The sequence below is a fragment of the Heterodontus francisci genome, chromosome 23 (assembly GCF_036365525.1).
Source record: "Heterodontus francisci isolate sHetFra1 chromosome 23, sHetFra1.hap1, whole genome shotgun sequence".
Classification (NCBI taxonomy): domain Eukaryota; kingdom Metazoa; phylum Chordata; class Chondrichthyes; order Heterodontiformes; family Heterodontidae; genus Heterodontus; species Heterodontus francisci.
In genome coordinates, this window is record NC_090393.1 from 42,442,163 (window position 1) to 42,460,262 (window position 18,100).

At 39.8% G+C, this 18,100-nt stretch overlaps 1 protein-coding gene across 4 annotated transcripts in view; it reads right to left on the reverse strand.

Annotated features, from left to right (window-relative positions):
- LOC137382761 (mediator of RNA polymerase II transcription subunit 13-like) overlaps positions 1-18,100 on the reverse strand; it is a 339,747-nt gene that overhangs the window by 65,139 nt on the left and 256,508 nt on the right. For all 4 annotated transcript variants that reach the window (XM_068055158.1, XM_068055157.1, XM_068055159.1 and 1 more), the window contains 7 exons: positions 8,431-8,668; positions 5,639-5,741; positions 5,376-5,497; positions 3,252-3,345; positions 2,713-2,933; positions 2,294-2,499; positions 672-1,612 (listed from right to left, as the gene is read on the reverse strand). In XM_068055158.1, the coding sequence (XP_067911259.1) occupies positions 672-1,612; positions 2,294-2,499; positions 2,713-2,933; positions 3,252-3,345; positions 5,376-5,497; positions 5,639-5,741; positions 8,431-8,668 (1,925 nt within the window). The remainder of the gene's footprint in view (positions 1-671; positions 1,613-2,293; positions 2,500-2,712; positions 2,934-3,251; positions 3,346-5,375; positions 5,498-5,638; positions 5,742-8,430; positions 8,669-18,100) is intronic.

Below are 18,100 nucleotides of genomic sequence, written 5' to 3' on the forward strand. Positions count from 1 at the left end.
GTGAAAATCAAGGTAGAGGGAGAAAAAAAGTAATCTGTAGGCATTTTGTAGGCACCAAGAAAGGAATATGGCCCTACTAGCATTCACAGTAAAATCTGAAATTCAGCCTTAGATATCATACCCCAATGTACAAAATATATATCCCACAGTATTTATATGTATAACAATGGCAGTGAATACCTTTAACAATTTATGTCTACAATAGTTTCTTGGGCAAGAGATGGGACAGATTGATGATTTCAGAAAATTGTGTTACACACTCAAGGTTACAATCAGAGGAAGCACCAAATCAGGGTGAAGCCCAGGAAAGAAAATTTCGAACAGCAGGGAACCCAGAGGTATTTTTCCACTACTCAACAACTAGTTCACTGGTAGCAGTGACCCAGGAACTTATGAATATAACATGTGCATGGAAAATGGAACCAAATTTTAAAAAAAAGCAACATAACTATTTTAAAGCCTTTCTGACGAAGTATTGAAAGAGACATTTCTCTCTCACAATGGTTCCATGCCTTATGCAAGGGCGCACATTTTTATTACAGTTAACTTACAGGAATTTTAAAAATACCAGTAACTTTAACCTCTACTGATGGGGAGAAGGGTTAATGGCACTTTGTGACCAACCGATGTAGCTTCACATAGTTGAGATTTTAATACAACAGGAAACTTACCATTAGTATTGGGCCATAGGTGTAAACTCCTGCTCCTTATTAGTGCTTCATCTATTCTTCCACCAGAAGGATTATCCACATACTGTCGACCCTGCTCCAGGGCATTGAAACACTCTGTGCAAGAATCGCTGCTATCCGCTCTCAGCTTGTCATAGTTCCAGTTTGCTGATTGAAGTGCTGATCTATCTAAAGAAATGTAGTCCAGAGAACTTAGAGAAGTGAAAGGTCCTGTACACTGGTCCTGTACGAGAAAAATTAGGTTTGACGTTAGGTCCTGTAGTCTCTTAGACCCATCAAACCCTTGGGGAACTATAGAATTCCGACACAATATCAATCGTCTTTCTGCAGCTTGACCAATTTCAGAGGTCCTCCCAAAAATATCAAATTCATCCTCAAGAAAGAGGCCTGCATTATATCCAAGTTTGCGGTTTACAACAGCACTAAATCCACAGGTGCATCCAAACTGGGCTTCATTGGTTGGATCTGGGATGTATAAACCAACATCTGCCCCTTTGATATTCATATTACAAACACAGATACAGCAGCTATCAAAGTTGCGATCCTTGAAGAAATTCATCACCGAATCTGACAAGATCAGTGTAACATACAAGCTGTGTGCTTGTGGAATTGACTGTATGGTTGCAGGCTCCACTGAGTTCAGCGGTCGCGTTGTTGAGGGTGTCGAGGCAGGAGAGCAGAGATCAGCGCTGTCGTACTTCACCGATCCTTGCCCACTGGCAGTGCCACCGCCGCGAGGAGTTCGTGGTGTCCTTGGTGTACGAGGTGTTGGGACAGAGAAGCGAGGGGTTGCTGGAGATGGCAATACACCAGCACCACTGTTGCTGGCAGGAGCAGTACTACTTACTGCTAAAGGTGTGCTCATTTGAGGAGTGCTCATCTGAATATAATCCTCCGTCAGACTCCCAACACTAGGCACATTGCTGTAAGAACAACAGCTAGTTTTAGAAAAATATCTGCGTGCTGATAGAGAATAACTGGAATTAGCTATTGTCATGTGCTGTAGGAGACTACCAAATAGAAATGCGTCGACATTGTCCAAGTATCAAAAATAAATTTTACTTACAATGGTGCACATTACAATCTCACTTCTAAAATTCAAAGTAATTCAGAAGTTTTTAACCTCTCATTCCTCCTATGTCTAACTTAACAGAATATCATTTACTACTGTAAATTGGCTGGCAATTCCAGCGATGATGTTGAAAATGTATATTTAATTATTTTTATTCCCTTGTCATCAGTTTGAAATGCAGTACTAAAACATACAAGAAAATGGATATAAAAATCATGGAATATTACATTTATTTTGTGAGGACAGACCAAAAACACTTAGATTAGCATATAAAGAGAATTGCAACTACTATTAATTGTCAAAAAGCAGTATTATATCTCGGTACAACTTAGGCTACAAAATTGTACACTTGCATTCATACACCTTTTAAGATAAAGATTATTCTTCCAAGCTTTAGTTTCCAAAACTAGAAATATTTTGTAATTATTTTACATTTGCGTAGTTCCTTCTAGATGCATGCACAAGATCCCAATGTTTTTAAATACCCAATTCTAAGCACCATAACTTTAGACACATATTTTCGAGCACTTACACATATCCATCTCGGTTTAATGAAGCAGAAGGTGGTACAGGCAGTTGTTCGATTTTAGGAGGAATAGCCCATGATGGTCTGTAGATGCAGGCATCTGGTATTTTCAGTGGAGCAAGGCATTGACTGGGCACTGCCTTCAGTGGTGCAAACATTGAAGAACCTACAAAAGCCTTAGCCTTTGGGGGTTTGTGTACATAAGAGAAATCCTGTAACAGAGCATCAAAAAATGTCTTTACTTTGGAAATATACTTCTAGCAACCAAAGGAAGTATTACAAACTTTCAGGATTTAAAAAAAACACGTATCAAAAGTAACATTTTAATTGTTTTTTTTTTTAAATGGTATTACGGAACAAAGTTCTGACTACAACTTTTTTCCGAATTGCCTTAATATTGAAGATTTTTTTCTTCTACTACTAACCGTTATTTCTTCAGGCTTAGGACTACCCAGTCGATCTTCCACCTGCATTTTGAATTCTGCGAACTGGGTTGCAGTCATGCTGCCCACTGGATTCTCCACACTGTTCATCCCTGCAGGCATCTCTGAACTAACACCATCTTTGTAGTTCATTACTGGAGAAAATGCTGGATGTTGCTCCAGAGATGGAGGGGTTGGAAACATTCTTTGCAGGTCTGCAACAGCTGGAAGAAACCAACTTGTTTGTTATTGCAAACAAATATAAATGTATAATCATTTGTTTCTAATCATCACCAACGAGCCAGGTGGTGATTTAAATTTTGGTCAAATGATTTTATATTCTTCAAAACCAATGCCACCCTAGCAATGTTCAAAAATGCGAGTATTTCATTTTGAACATCTCTTAAAAAAAATCCACTAAATTTCTGTAATGGTGCATATAAATTATTCAATTACATTTTTCTGTATATTCCAAGTTCTAAAGCCTGCAGCATTCTTCAGACCATAACATGAAAAATGTTGACATCACTATGAATGCTTACTTGGAGGATAAGGCCCCGTTGTCTTCACATCTTTTCCAACAGCCCTGTCTTCTGATCCTACATTTGCTTGCTTAGACCGTGTTGGGGAAGAAGTCTGCAACAGACAGAATTATTCTTTTGATAAACAATGCTGTGTGCTTTTGATTATTTCTGAAAAGAAATCTTGCTAATATTTCAGGCTTAGTTTGGATCCAAACACGAGTAAGAATTGTAGGGCAAAAAAATCAGATGTGATATAACTTGTAAAAGAAACTGAAAGCATTTTAGCAATATTTATTCTCAGTGTATTCTCTGCACAAATACTTCTACACTGCAGATGTATTACATTATGCCTCAACTTGGACTTATTTTTAATTGAAGCAACAAAAAAATTAAAAGTCGAACTGTTTACTAACATTTAATTTTTCTATTCCTCACAATCAAACTTGAAATTTCAAGCTCTGCATAAGTGCCATTCTCATGGAGGAAGAACAAAAAAAAGAGAACTGTCTCAAAGCTGTCAAAGTGAATACAAAATTGCAATTGATATTCTCTGCAGAACTTGAGTTATCCAAGTGCGCTGCAATTTTACTAGGTCTCAGGCCCTATGTTCATTTACTGACTGTTCTGAAGATGGGCTATGTTTGAGAATTTTTGTTATTTGCAGTAGCATCAGGCAGCAGAGAGCTTGGAAGACAACCTGGCTTAGATCTGGAAGCACATCAAATTGCAATGGCTCAAAATCCAATGGAGAAATTGAAACATCTGAGGCTAGCTTTCTTTGTAGGCCAGCAAATGCATCATGGAGTCGCCCTCTTTCTTCATGAGTTGAGAAAGAGTGAAACATTTGATGTTGCAACTAGCAATTGGGATGAAAGTTCTTCTTGTTGGAGAGGCAGAACAGCTGTCATCTGTATGAAAATTTAAAGGATTCAGGTTTCAAAAAGTAGTAGTTTTCCATTTGTCACAAAGTATTCCAGGAATCTCCAAATATGGGTTTGACCTTTCAGTTAGAATGTCAGCCAAGAGTTGGGTTGGGTACATATTTCTAATTTTCTTCTGAAATGCTGCTCAGCAAAACCAGGAGATATAAAGAGATATAGCATTTCAGTGCAAGAGAAATCCTGTGTGTCAATGGGCAAGAATTTCAGCTGCTTCCGGGGCAGTTGCAAAGGGCTGCAGGTTTTCAAATAGGGACTCTATTTTCATTCAGTGTTTGTCTATTTCCTGTTGTCAACAGCTACTTCAGAGAATCTACATCAGGGTTTCCACGCTTTAGCAACACAACCAGTTGCTGGATCAACTTTTTGAAAGCCAGAAATAGAACTTGCAGTTCAAATCCAGGTAAAATAAATGTAAAAAAAACTAATTTTTATTTGAAGATAATGAAGGCAATAAAAAGATTTTTAAAAATCAAATATCAAATAGCCTGAAGGGAAAAAAGACAACACTTTCCAGAGTAAAAAAATGAAAATGCAAAGCAGCCAGTCATAAAACTTGGCAAAATTTCAGCTCAACCAATATTAGAGAAAATTTTTGCTCAAGTATATGAATCTTGATTAAAACAGATAAGTGTAACATTTTGGGAGATCAGATTTGATAAAATTCTGATCAAAACAATTTAAGTGCTTTGAAAAAATGGAAATACACACAGTTAAATTGACAAAATTCCTTTGCTCATTTGTGAGTAATATAACACTGGGATTAAAATAGTCCAACATATCATCTCACTGCTTAACTAGCTATTTTCTTGCAGTAAATTAACAGAGACATAAACTAAAGCAACAATTTAAATTATCTAATTCTGTTGCACTGACCGAATCAAACTAGATAACATGAGTAACTCACTTTGGGCAACTGATTAGTCTTAAAACTTCAATACAAAAATATGAAACTATTCTTTGGGAGGCTAAGTAAAAACAATATTCATAGCAGGTTTCTACAATGCTACATTAACTTATGGATTCATTCATATTCACAAGAAACACTTAATGGAAACTCATTAATTCTAACAAAGGACAGCATTACATTCTCTTGAAAAAGGCCATCTTCAAAGATCAATTAATGAAGTCTCATGAGTAACTGACACTCAATATGATGTTATTTCTTCATTGTGTTGTCTTTTATAAATATAAATGCACTTACCCCATTTTCCTCATCATCAGAGTTGTCAAAAAGATTGTCCAGATCATTCAAAGATACCACCAAGTCAGTCTCTCGTGTGAGGCTTGCAGGTACTGTCCGCCCTGTTGGAGACTGTCGTGTTTCTAAAGAAAAAAAAATGCTCAGCATTCTAAAACACTATTTACCTTGGTAAATAAAATATTTTGTAAAATGTTCTTTTTTGATTGCATTAGTCACTCCTGAAAGCATCAGATGCTCTTCAAGACATCAGGAATGCCGGATACCTGATTTCGGAGCAGTGCTAAAAATAGACATGGCATCTTTTCCATCAGGCAACTGTGTAGCATGACTAGGTGGAGCTTCCCTAGTACCAAATCCATCTTCAAGCTGAAAAGAAAAATATCTTAGATTTGTATCTTGGATTTCTTAGAATTATGTAGTGACAAAAATAAACTGCTGCAAATTCTATCAGACTCTCAAGGTCAAAAACTCTAGAATATATTTCTCCTCATTTCCTTCACATTTCAAACATTTCAGGTGAGCTGCTTTTTTGGGAATGATATTAAGAGCACAGATTCAGAAATAAATCAGGCTCTATGAATTATTCCATTCTATCCATCTGTATTTACCCTCTGAACCCTGAATCCAGATTCTTTAAGAAAAGGGGCGGCACAGTGGCGCAGTGGTTAGCACCGCAGCCTCACAGCTCCAGTGACCCAGGTTCGGTTCTGGGTACTGCCTGTGTGGAGTTTGAAAGTACTCCCTGTGACCGCGTGGGTTTCCGCCGGGTGCTCCGGTTTCCTCCCACAGCCAAAGACTTGCAGGTTGATAGGTAAATTGGCCATTGTAAGTTTCCCCTAGTGTAGGTAGGTGGTGGGAGAACTGAGGGAAGGTGGGGATGTAAGGGAATATGGGATTAATGTAGGATTAGTATAAATGGGTGGTGTTGGTCAGCACAGACTCAGTGGTTTGAAGGGCCTGTTTCAGTGCTGTATCTCTCTGATTCTAAAAGACGGTGTGCAATACACAAATTGTTTTAAATTGTCCACAATCTGTAACAAATCTCATTTGAAGGTCACCAATTTTATAGCTGTATGCTCATAGTCCAAGTTAGATAATCTGTTCGCAACCACAAAATCAGCTGCTGTTAGCCTATCTTCAAAATTACATGGCTTAAAGCGGTATGGGGCAGAAAAGTGGGTTACCAAACTATCTCAAATGATCTAGATAATGTCATAAAAGTTTAATTTGGCTCGGCACAAATATCCCTGGAATGCATCGAATATATGAATAACCTTGTTCACTAACAGCTTCAAAACATAATATATGTATTTTTCACTAGATACCCCTTCATGACATACATTTCAAGTTTCCGGTTTGAAAATGCTGCAACTACATTCAAAGCTTTTGCTATTCCTTAGCCCATCCATTTTAACATTTAAGATGCACACATAGGCCATCAATCTCTCATACTCAGCACTTGCTCGACACATATTACAAGTATAGAAGTCACATAACATTCCTGCAGAACCCTTGTAATCATGGTCCTCCAAAAAGATTTAATTTTGTTTCTGAATTCCATTGTTAAGCAAGGTTAACACAACCTTTAAATATCTTGTAAGATACTTACCTAGAACCTTATCAAATGCCTTCTGAAAAAAAAATTATGTCCCCTGATTTGCCAAATTTACTAATTGCCTCCTCAAATGAATTTTTAGTAATTGATGAGGCGTAACTTATTGATCCTAAATCCATGCTTATTACACCTTGTGTTTTCTATGCTCTTTACAAAAAACAGAGGAATGCTCAATTATTTTCTTTGAGAGATGTAAGGTTAACTGACCTATGATTCCTTGCCCATGTCTTTTTTTGTTATAATTAGCTGTACATATTTTTATCATACACTCAGTATACTATGATCAATATACAAGCAAATGTTATTGAAATATTGGAAAACCCAATAGAAAAATTAAAATAGAGAGATGACTGTAATAATTCCTGCTTTCCTTTGGGGTGGGGAGTTGGATGAAACTTCTCCGTCCACATGCATATTTGGCCTTTAGCCCAAGCAAAAGCTAATGATTTTTTTTTGTAAAACACTCTCCATATACTGTGCCCTATTAAAAAAAAAACATGCACAGGCATCTTCCACTCATTCCAGAGTGGAAACAAGTTATCCTCAATCTTGAGAGACTGCCTAAGAAGACTGTGCCTTATTTAAATCCCACAATAAACACTTTTTAGTTGATCAATATTTGACCAAAATGAGGAACAAATTTTATTCCGTTGTCTGAATAATAGGATGGGATACACATAAAGCTGATGCTTCAAACATCTGAATTTCAGCAATATTCCAGTCTTTTCCACTTCAGCATAAATTGGCAGGAAAAAATAAGGGAGAGTCAGAGACAACAAATGTAAATAAATAGCTCATCCTTTGGGAATTTTACCAAGGAGGAAGGTTTGAGACGTAGAAAAATTATGATGTCATATGTAGTTCTGAAGAATAAAGTCAGAACAAGTGCTATTGATGTAGTAAGCTTGCCCAAAAAGTCAAAAGAAGATACAGTCAAGTACAAAACAAAGCAAAGGCACTCCTTCTGGATGCCAAAGCATTCTGTGCAGAAATGCACAAGGTTACAATATGCTCCTGGATAGAACAACAATCTAAAATACATAGAAAGATCATGTAAGATTCGAACAGTTTTCTCAAATTGGAAAATCAGGCATGTGGCAAATTTGAGAAAAACACTACTTAAAATGAGGCTTCATAGTGAAAATTATCTTCTTTTGATTCAGATACATGAAATAATAATACATACAAAAAGGAACCAATTATGGCATGGAAATTAGATTTTAAATCCTCCTTCAAAGTATCGTCCCCAATTACTTTGAGGATATAGTGCGAGAAACTATCAGGAACAATTTCATTTCTTGTATTTTCCATCTTTCACAACATGGATGCAAACAGTAGAACTGAAGAAAAATTTGAAAAAAGCCCATCTATGGAACATGTGCAGGTGCATCCTTCTATTTTGTGGGATACATGTTCTTATGTAATGATTTTAAATGTTACCTTATTCTGTTGTGATTTCTTTGCTGTATCTTTCTCAGACCCAAGTTTCGACTTTTTAATAGAAGTAAAGCTGTATTCTATATCACCATCCACAAAAGTATAAGGGTCATTAAGTTCCCCAGGACCTTCGCCATGCTGCTGCATAAGTCTAGTTGGATCCAGATAATGAATTTCCTGGATGTGTATCCGTATTCTTTCTTCTGAAACCTTGAACCGTTTATGGGGTTGTGCTAGAAGTCTAAAAGTGAAAAGCAAAAGACCATTTGACAGTAAAACAGAAAATGCTGGTAATAAACAGGTCAGTCAACATCAGAAAAGAATAGTGAACTTAGGAAAAAGGTTGAAAAGTCAATTAGGAAGGTAAAGAGGAAATATGAAATGCAACTATTTACTTATATTTGTAAGCACCTTTAATGTAATAAAGCATTCAGGAGGATTATAAAATAAAATATGACACCGAGCCACAAAGAGATATTAGGTCACAACCAAAAGCCTGGCCAAAGAATTGGTTTTAAGGAGTATCTTAAAGGAGGAAAGTGAAGTAAAGGTGCAGGGAATTCCAGAGCTTGGGGCCTAGGCAGATGAAGCAACAGCCACCAGTGCTGGAGCAATTAAAATCAGGGATGCTCAAGAGTCCAGAATTAGATGCGTGCCGATATCTTAGAGGGTTATGGGACAGCAGCAGATTAGAGATAGGGAGGGGCCAGGCCATCGGGGGATTTGAAAACAAGGATGAGAATTTTAAAATCAAGTCATTGCTTGACTGGGAGCAATACAAGTCTGTGAGCATAGGAGTGATAGGTGAATGGGACTTGATGTGAGTTAAAATTCAGGCAGCAATGTTTTGGATGACATGTTTACAGAGGGTAGAATGTTGGAGATCAGCTAGGAGTGCAATGGAACAGTCAAGTCTAGAGGTAGCAAAGGCAGAAATGAGGGTCTCAGCAGATCAGCTGAGACAGTGGCAGAGTCAGGCAATGTTACTGAGGTGGAAATCGGTGGTCTTAATGACATGTGGTCAGAAGCTCATCTCAGGGTCAAATATGACACCGTGATTGCAAACAGTCTGGTTTAGTCTCAGACTGTTGTCAGGGAGAAGGAATGGAGTTTGGAGCAGGGACTGAAAACAATGGCTTCAGTCTTCCCAATGCTTAATTAGAGAAAATATCTGCTCATCCAGTACTGGATGTCGAATAAGTAGTCTGATAATTTAGCAACAGTGGAGGAGTCAAGGGAGGTGGTGGAGAGTTGGAACTAGGTGTCGTCAGTGAACATGCGAAACCTAACTCTGTGCTTTTGGATGTGCCGACAAGCAGCACGTGGATGTGAAATAGGAGGGGACCAAGGACAGATCCTTGGGGGACACCAGAGGTAACATGCGGGAGTGGAAAGAGAAGCCAGTGCAAGTGATACACTGTCTACAATTAGACAGATAAGAATGGAACCAGGAGAGAGCAGTCCCATTGGCTGGATAATGGAGGAGAGGCATTAGTGGAGGATGGTGTGGTCAACCATATCAAAGGCTGCAGACAGGTCAAGAGGAGGAACATTTTATCTTTGTTACAGTCACAGAGGATAGCTTTTGTGAATTTGATAAGAGCTGTTTTGGTACTGTGGCAGGTACGGAAGACTGATTGGAGGGATTCAAACATGGAGTTCCAGGAAAGATGGGCATAGATTTGGGAGGTGACAACACATTCAAAGACTTTGCAAAGGAAAAGGACGTTGGAGATGGGGTGGTAGTTTGCAAGTTCGGTGGGGTCAAGGTAGTTTTCTTGATGAGAGGGGTGATGACGGCAGATTTAAAAGGGAGAGAAGGACAACATCTGAAGAGAACTGTTAACAATATCACCTAACATGGGGGCCAGGAGAAGAAATTGGGCGGTCAGCAGTTTAGTGGGAATAGGGTCGAGGGAGCAGAAAGTGGGTCTCATGGACAAAATGAGCTCTGAGAGGGCATGAGGGGCGATAGGAAAGAAACTACAGAAATATGCAAGTTCAGGGCAAATGCTGGGGGATTCTTAGTTGATGTTTGGTCTGGTAGGCTAGGGGAAAGGAGGGAAGCGATAAAGGCAGCTGATCAGACGGTCTCGATCATCATGACAAAGAAGTCCATGAGCTCCTCGCACATATTGTTGGAGGTGAGGGTGGAGGTGGTGAGGGTGGAGGAGACAAGGGGTTTAACAAGATGGCTTGCAGTAGAGAAAAAAGATAAAGAATACAAATATAGTGTAGTAACCTATAGAAACATTGGTAATAAAAGGAGAATTAAAATATGGATAGGGCCACAAAGGGATGAGCAAGATAAACTCACAGGAGATTAACTGAAATGTGAGGATGCGCTATACTTTGCCTCAGTTTTCAATAAAGCGGCTAGCAAGGAGAAAATGACAACAGTAGAAGTCAAGTGGAATATTACAACAGTTAAGGAAGATTGACAAATTAGCCAAACTTAAGGACGAGGTCCAGATGGATTGCGAAGATTCAAAGAGTTAAAGAAACTAGGTAGAAGAATGAAAAGGCATTTGTATCAATATGTAAAACTTCAATGAAGGAAAATTTCATTTTGAAAATGTACAGCATTAATTCATGCACGATCAAGGTAATTATCTCTTAATTTACTGGTACAACTTGAGAACCTTCTGAAACATGTCATATCTCAAGACGATTCTCTTGGTTCTACCTAGAATACAGATAAATTAAGTGTAGATGAAAAGTTAGCCAGGGAGCGCTTTGGATTGGAAAGAGCTGGTGGATAAGTACAATGGTTATGTTACTTGGCAATTAAAGCCAGAGGCCTGAACTAATAATCCAGAGGATGAGAGTTGAAATCCAACCATTGCCATTTGAGAATGAGTTAAGTTTTTAGAAAAAAACTTGGCATCAGTAAAGTAACCATGAAGCTTCAGATTGTCAGAAAAACCCAACTGTCTACTACTATCTTTTAGGGAAGGAAACCAGCGACTCTTAGTTGGTCTGGCCAATACCTGACTCGAGTCCCACACTAATGTGGCTGGCTCTTTAACTGCCCCCTGAACTGATCTTGCAAACCTCAATTGCATGAAACTTATACCAACTTTTCAGGGCAACTAGGAATAGGCAATAAATGCCAGGCCTTGCTAGTGATGCCCACAGCCCGAGAACGGATGGGCTGAATTTTATTGGCACGCAGCACATCGTGGCGACGCACTTTGAACTCGGCGGCCTTCAGGTGCGGAAGCGCCGTCGCTGAGCCCCCACAATATTTTGTGCGTGGGCTTATTTAAATGGAGGGGCGGAGCGGCTACCCCCGATAACTTAAAGGGGACGGTTGCTCCATCCCCAGCAATAGTGTCACCTCGCAGGCGCTGGCGCCATTTTTAAAGGGCTTTAAGCCCTTAGCATAGATTTGAATTTTTAAAGGTTTAAACTGGTCATTTTATTAGAAATTAATATTAAAAGCTGGAGGCCCTTTCCAAATCCCCACAATGGTTTGTTTTATTGGCTATGAATAAAATCTAGTTCAGTCCCAACCTGAACTTTCCCCCCCAACCTCTTCACACCATCCCCATAGCCAATAAGAATAGTTTATCCCGCTCCCCACCCCACCAGTGTCTCGCCTTGGAACTCCGAATGGAGGCCCCGCGTCATGGGTCTTGGCGGGCCTCTCCCACAAGTATTTTACAGGCCTCCCCCCCCACCCACTACATTGAGGAGCTGGTAAAATTCAGCCCGATATGTTAAAAAAGGTCAATTATGAAGAACAAAAGTCCTAAAGAGTGAAAATATAACAGACTCGAGGACTGGCCCAGCACTCTTCTCTAACGTGAGGTTGAGTGGCAGGATAAGGGTTTGCGTTTATGATTCTCCAGAGTCCCTGACCTCAAACAATGCTGTGGTTAGACAAAAAATAGAGGTGGCTGTTTCCCTCACTGGAAGACGATCGGGAGATGGGGGGGGGGGGGGGGGGGGACATCTCCCTAGATCACACTCTCAAACCATTTGGTGGCTGACCAAATGCCAGTCGGAGACAGAGCGAGAGAGAGGAGCGAGGGTTCAAAAAGCACACCAAGCCAGTCGGAGAGAGGGGAGCGGAGGTTCAAAACGTGCACCAAGCCAGTCTGAGACAGAGAGAGAGGAACACAGCGGGAGCGGAGCCGGGGAAAGATCAAAAAGTGACAGAGTGATGTCATATTCAACAGAGAGAGCAGAGAAACCGAAAGCAGCTGGGGTCAGTATTCAGGTAAGCTTTTAAATTAAAATTAATTGAAGTCAAATATAGAGTAAGACTTGATCGATTTATTAGTATATAAATTAAAAACTAAAGCAGATTAAAATCTAAAGAGTCAGAAATTTAAAAAACAAATTAAAATCTAATTAAATAAAAGAGAGATGCAGGGCCAAGCAATGTGTTGTACCTGCATGATGTGGGAGCTGGTGGACCCCACTGTGGTTCCTAGTGACCACATCTGTAACAAGTGTTGGCTGCTCGTGGAACTCCGGCTCAGAGTTGATGAGCTGGAGTCTGAGCTTCGGACACTGCAACACAACAGGGAGGTGGAGAGTTACCTGGACAATGTTTCAGGAGACAGTCACACCCTTACATTAATTACCTTGAATTTAGCCAGTGGTCACGGACAGGAGGGCGTGACTAGGAGTGAAGCAGGTAGAGAGATCCAGGAGATAGTGTTGCAGGAGCCTCAGCCCTTGTCCTTGTCCAACAGGTTCGAGATTCCTGCTCCCTGTGTGGACGAGAGCAGGGACTGTAGGGAGGATGAGCAAACTGACCATAGTACCATGGTGAAGGGAGCCATTCAAGTGGGGGGAGAAAAGAGAAATGTAGTCGTAATCGGGGATATTATGGTTAGGGGCATAGACACTGTTCTCTGTGGCCAAGATAGACAGTCCCGAAGGCTGTGTTGCCTACCTGGTGCCAGGGTTCAGGATATCTCATCTGGGCTGCAGGGGAACTTGGAGTGGGAGGGGAAAGATCCAGTTGTCGTGGTCCATGTAGGTACCAACGATATAGGTAGAACGGAGATAGAGGTTCTGCTGAGGGAATATGAACAGCTCGGGGCTAAATGAAAAAGCAGAACCAAAAAGGTAATAATCTCCTGATTACTATTGGAGCCACGAACAAATTGGCACAGGGTCAATAAGATTAAAGAGATAAATGCGTGGCTCAAAGATTGGTGTGGAAAAAATGGGTTCAAATTCATGGGACATTGGCACCCAGTACTGGGGAAGGAGGGAGCTGCCCCGATGGGACGGGCTCCACCTGAACCATGCTGGGACCAGAGTCCTGGCGAATCGCATAACTAGGGATGTAGATAGGGCTTTAAACTAAATAGTTTGGAGGGGGGGGGGGGGGGGGGAGGAGGGGGAGGGTTCAGTTGTGTGGAAAATTAGGAAGTCAAAGTTAAAGGAGAAGGTAAGAGTGCAGGTTAGTGATGAGGCTGATTGTCACCAGAAAATAAAAACAAGGGACAGAACGTGTCAACGTCACATTGCACCAAGGAATCGTACAAGAAAAGGGAAATTTGATAATAGAACAAACTTAAAAGGCTTTATATCTGAATGCACAAAGCATTCAGAATAAAATAAATGAGTTAACAGCGCAAATAGAGATGAATGGGTATGATTTAGTGGTGATTACGGAGACGTATTCGCAGGGAAACCAGGTTTGGGAATTGAATAGCCAAGGGTACTCAGTATTTCAGAAGGATAGGCAGGAAGGAAAAGGAGGAGGTGTAGCTTTGTTAGTAAAGGAAGAGATCAGTGCTGTAGAGAGAAACGATATAGGCACTGGAGATCAAGACGTAAAATCAGTCTGGGTAGAAATGAGAAATAGCAAGGGAAAGAAGTCCCTGGTGGGAGTAATCTATAGGTCCCCAAACAGTATTTCCGTAGTGGGGCACAGTATAAACTAGGAAATGCTGGGGGCTTGGGCAATAATCATGGGTGATTTTAATAGGCATATAGACTGGATTAATCAAAGTGGCAAAGGTAACCTCGAGGGAGAGTTCATTGACTGCATGAGAGATTGTTTTTTGGAGCAATATGTTGTGGAACCAATCAGGGAGCAGGCTATTCTAGATTTGGTATTGTGTAATGAGGTGGGATTAATTAATGATCTCACAGTTAAGGATCCTCTAGGGAAGAGTGATCATGGCATGCTAGAATTTCAAATTCAGTTTGAGGGTGAGAAACTGGAGCCCCACACTAGCCTTCTGGAGTTAAACAAAGGTAATTACATAGGCATGACGACAGATTTGGCCCTAGTGGACTGGGCAGGAAGACTAAAAGGTAGGACAGTTGACGCGCAGTGGCAGATGTTTGAGATATTCAATACCTCCCAACGAAAATATATTCTAGAGAGGAAGAAAGATTCTAAGAGGGGGGGAAAACATCCATGGCTAAGCAAGGAAGTTAAGGATAACAAAGACAAAAACTAAGGCATACCAGATTGCAAAGGCCAGTGGCAGGCTAGAAGATTGGGAAACTTTTAAAGATCAACAAAGGGTTACTTAAAAAAAGTAATAAAAAGAGCAAAGGTAAATTATGAAAGAAAACTCGTGCAAAATATAAAAACAAATCGCAAAAGCTTCTACAAGTATATAAAAGGGAAGAGAGTAGCTAAAGTGAATGTTGGTCCTTTGGAGGATGAGACTGGGGAGTTAATAGAGGGAAACACAGAAATGGCGGAGACACTAAGTCAGTATTTTGCCTCAGTTTTCACGGTGGAGGACACTAGTGCCATCCCAATAGTAACAGATAATGCAGAGGTTAAAGAAAGGAACTTAGAAAAATCATCACTACTATTGGGATTGAAGACAGACAAGTCCCCAGGGCCTGATGGCCTACATCCTAGGGTCTTAAAGGAAGTGGCAGTGGAGATAATGGATCCATTGGTTATAATATTCCAAAATTCACTGGATGCGGGAAAGGTTCCAGTGGATTGGAAAAAAGCTAATATAGCACCCTTATTCAAAAAGGGAGGGAGGCAAAAAGTAGGAAACTACAGACCAGTTAGTTTAACATCTGTCGTTGGGAAATTGTTAGAATCCATTATTAAGGAAGTAATAACAGGACATTTAGAAAGTCAAAACGCAATCCATCAGAGTCATCATGGTTTTATGAAGGGTAAATCGTGTTTGACTAATTTGCTAGAGTTCTTCGAAGCTGTGACAAGCAAAGTGGATAATGGGGATCCTGCAGATGTAGTACATCTGGACTTCCAGAAGGCATTTGATAAGGTACCGCACAAAAGGTTAATACACAAGGTAAGATCACATGGATTAGGGGCAATTTATTAGCTTGGATAGAGGATTGGCTAACGAAAAAACAGAGTCGGGATAAATGGGTCCTTTTCTGGTTGGCAATTTACAGATGACACTAAAATAGGTGGGATAGTAAGTTGCAATAAAGAAATAAGAAATTTACAAATGGATATGGATAGGTTAGGTGAATGGGCCAAAATTTGGCAGATGGCGTTTAATGTGGATAAGTGTGAGGTTATCTATTTTGGTCGGAAGAATAGAAAGGAAAATTATCTAAATTGAGAGAAACTTCAGAGTGCTTTGGTGTACAGGGATCTGGATGCCCTCGTGCATGAATGGCAGAAAGCTAGTATGTAGGTACAGTGGGTAATAAGGAAGGCAAATGGAATTTTGGCATTTATTGCTGAAGGAATAGAATATAAAATTAGGGAAGTGTTGCTGCAACTGTACAAGGCATTAGTGAGACTGCACCTGGAGTATTGCATGCAGTTTTGGTCCCCTTACTTGAGGAGGGATGTAGCTGCATTGGAGGCAGTTCAGAGGAGGTTCACTAGATTGATTCTAGGGATGAGGGGCTTGTCTTATGAAGAGAGATTGAGCAGTTTAGGCCTTTACTTTCTAGAGTTTAGAAGAATGAGAGGAGATCTAATTGAGGTGTATTAGATAATTAAGGGGATTGACAAAGTAGACGTGAGGCAATCTAGAACAAGAGGTCATAGTTTTAGGATAAAGGGTAGCAGATTTGAAACAGAAATGAGGAGAAATTACTTCTCTCAAAGGGTCACAAGTCTGTGGAATTCACTACCCCAGAGTGCGGTGGATGCAGGGACATTGAGTAAATTTAAAGAGGAGATAGATAGATTTTTAATTAGTAATGGTCTGAAGCGTTATGGAGAATGGGCAGGAAAGTAGAGTTTAGGCCGAGATGAGATCAGCCATGATCATCTTGAATGGCAGTGTAGGCTCAAGGGGCTGAATTGCCTACTCCTGCTCCTAGTTCTTATGTTCTTATAAACAAATATTGGGAGGAGACCTAGAAGCAGCTCAGATGCAGGGAAGATGCGTTTGAAAATTTGAGACAATATGTTGTCACGCTACTACTGAAGTTCAGGAGTATTAAAGGCAAAGAGGATCTTCTCCTGATCCAAATATCCTCCTGCTCTTCCAGCAAAATTCGCAGTGTCACAAAAACTTTGGACACTTTTCTGTTTCTGATCCCAAAGAGCCTTCGGTCTAACCACAGCCCCAGCTGAGGCTAGTTAACTCAATACAAACAGAACAGCAAAGCTAGGATCTTCATTTATATGGTATCAGTATTTACTGCCTTACCCAGCTGAGCTACTGGCGAGTTCTTCCAACCCAGCTTTTTTAAAGTAAATCTGAAATTTAATGAACTAAACCACGTTAAATTTAAAAGAATACAGTGACAAACATTGCCCCTCAAGCCAGTCCCCTTCGATGTTTTCTTCATGGGTCACCCACTCATTGACATAAAAATGGCCAGCCCTAATAATTCTAAATTTTGCAAAATCGTTCATAGTAACCTTGTCCTGTTGATACGCTACCTTATGGTAATATATATTCCCATTTCTTCAGAAGTATCCACTTGTATTTAATTTCCTGGCAGTCTCACTTCCTTTTCTGTTTTTGCCTCCATTCTTTTACTACGTTTCTATTTTATTTTCACCCTTTATTTTTTTCTGCCTCAAGTCTCCTTGCACAAGAGCAACCATTTCAGTTTCTTTTCATTCATTTTCCTAGTTATCCCATAAAAGGTCAAGACAGCTTCTCTGCTCAATTTCTCTCACCCTCTAGATTCAGAGCTCAAGCTTCTGAGGAATTTTATCATTTTCCATGAAGAAAAATGAGTAATGTGGTGTTTTCCCAGCAACACAAAAATTTGAAAATAGGAAAGCGATAACACAATATTACATGTTTCCTCAAACTCATTGGGAAAACCTCATGAATAAAAATCCTTATTTAAAGGCAGCTTATCAACTCTAGCCCAAGTTACCAGATGAAAAAATTTGCATCTTTTGAAAAATTTGCTGAAATAGTTTTGGCAGCATTTTATGCTAAGAATGCAGTAAATATGTTCACTTTATTGATGACAATTGTTAAATTGGAATTTTTCAGCTGTTGCTTATCAGAGTTTTATATTTACCAAAAAAAAAGGTCTGCTCTGCAATACTATTAAAGCTAGATTTTGGGATTTTTTTGTGGGGGTGTGGGAGTAAAAGATGCAGCTGCTGTTCGTGCAATGCCAAAAACTGCTAAAGTAACTAGGACAGGGTCTGAAGCACTTCACTTTTGCTACCATATTTGGAATTATGTTAAAAGCCTTTTCTTTCAGCTGTCAATTTGGATTCAGTAGATGAGAAATTGTCACATCTAATACATTGAAGTATACA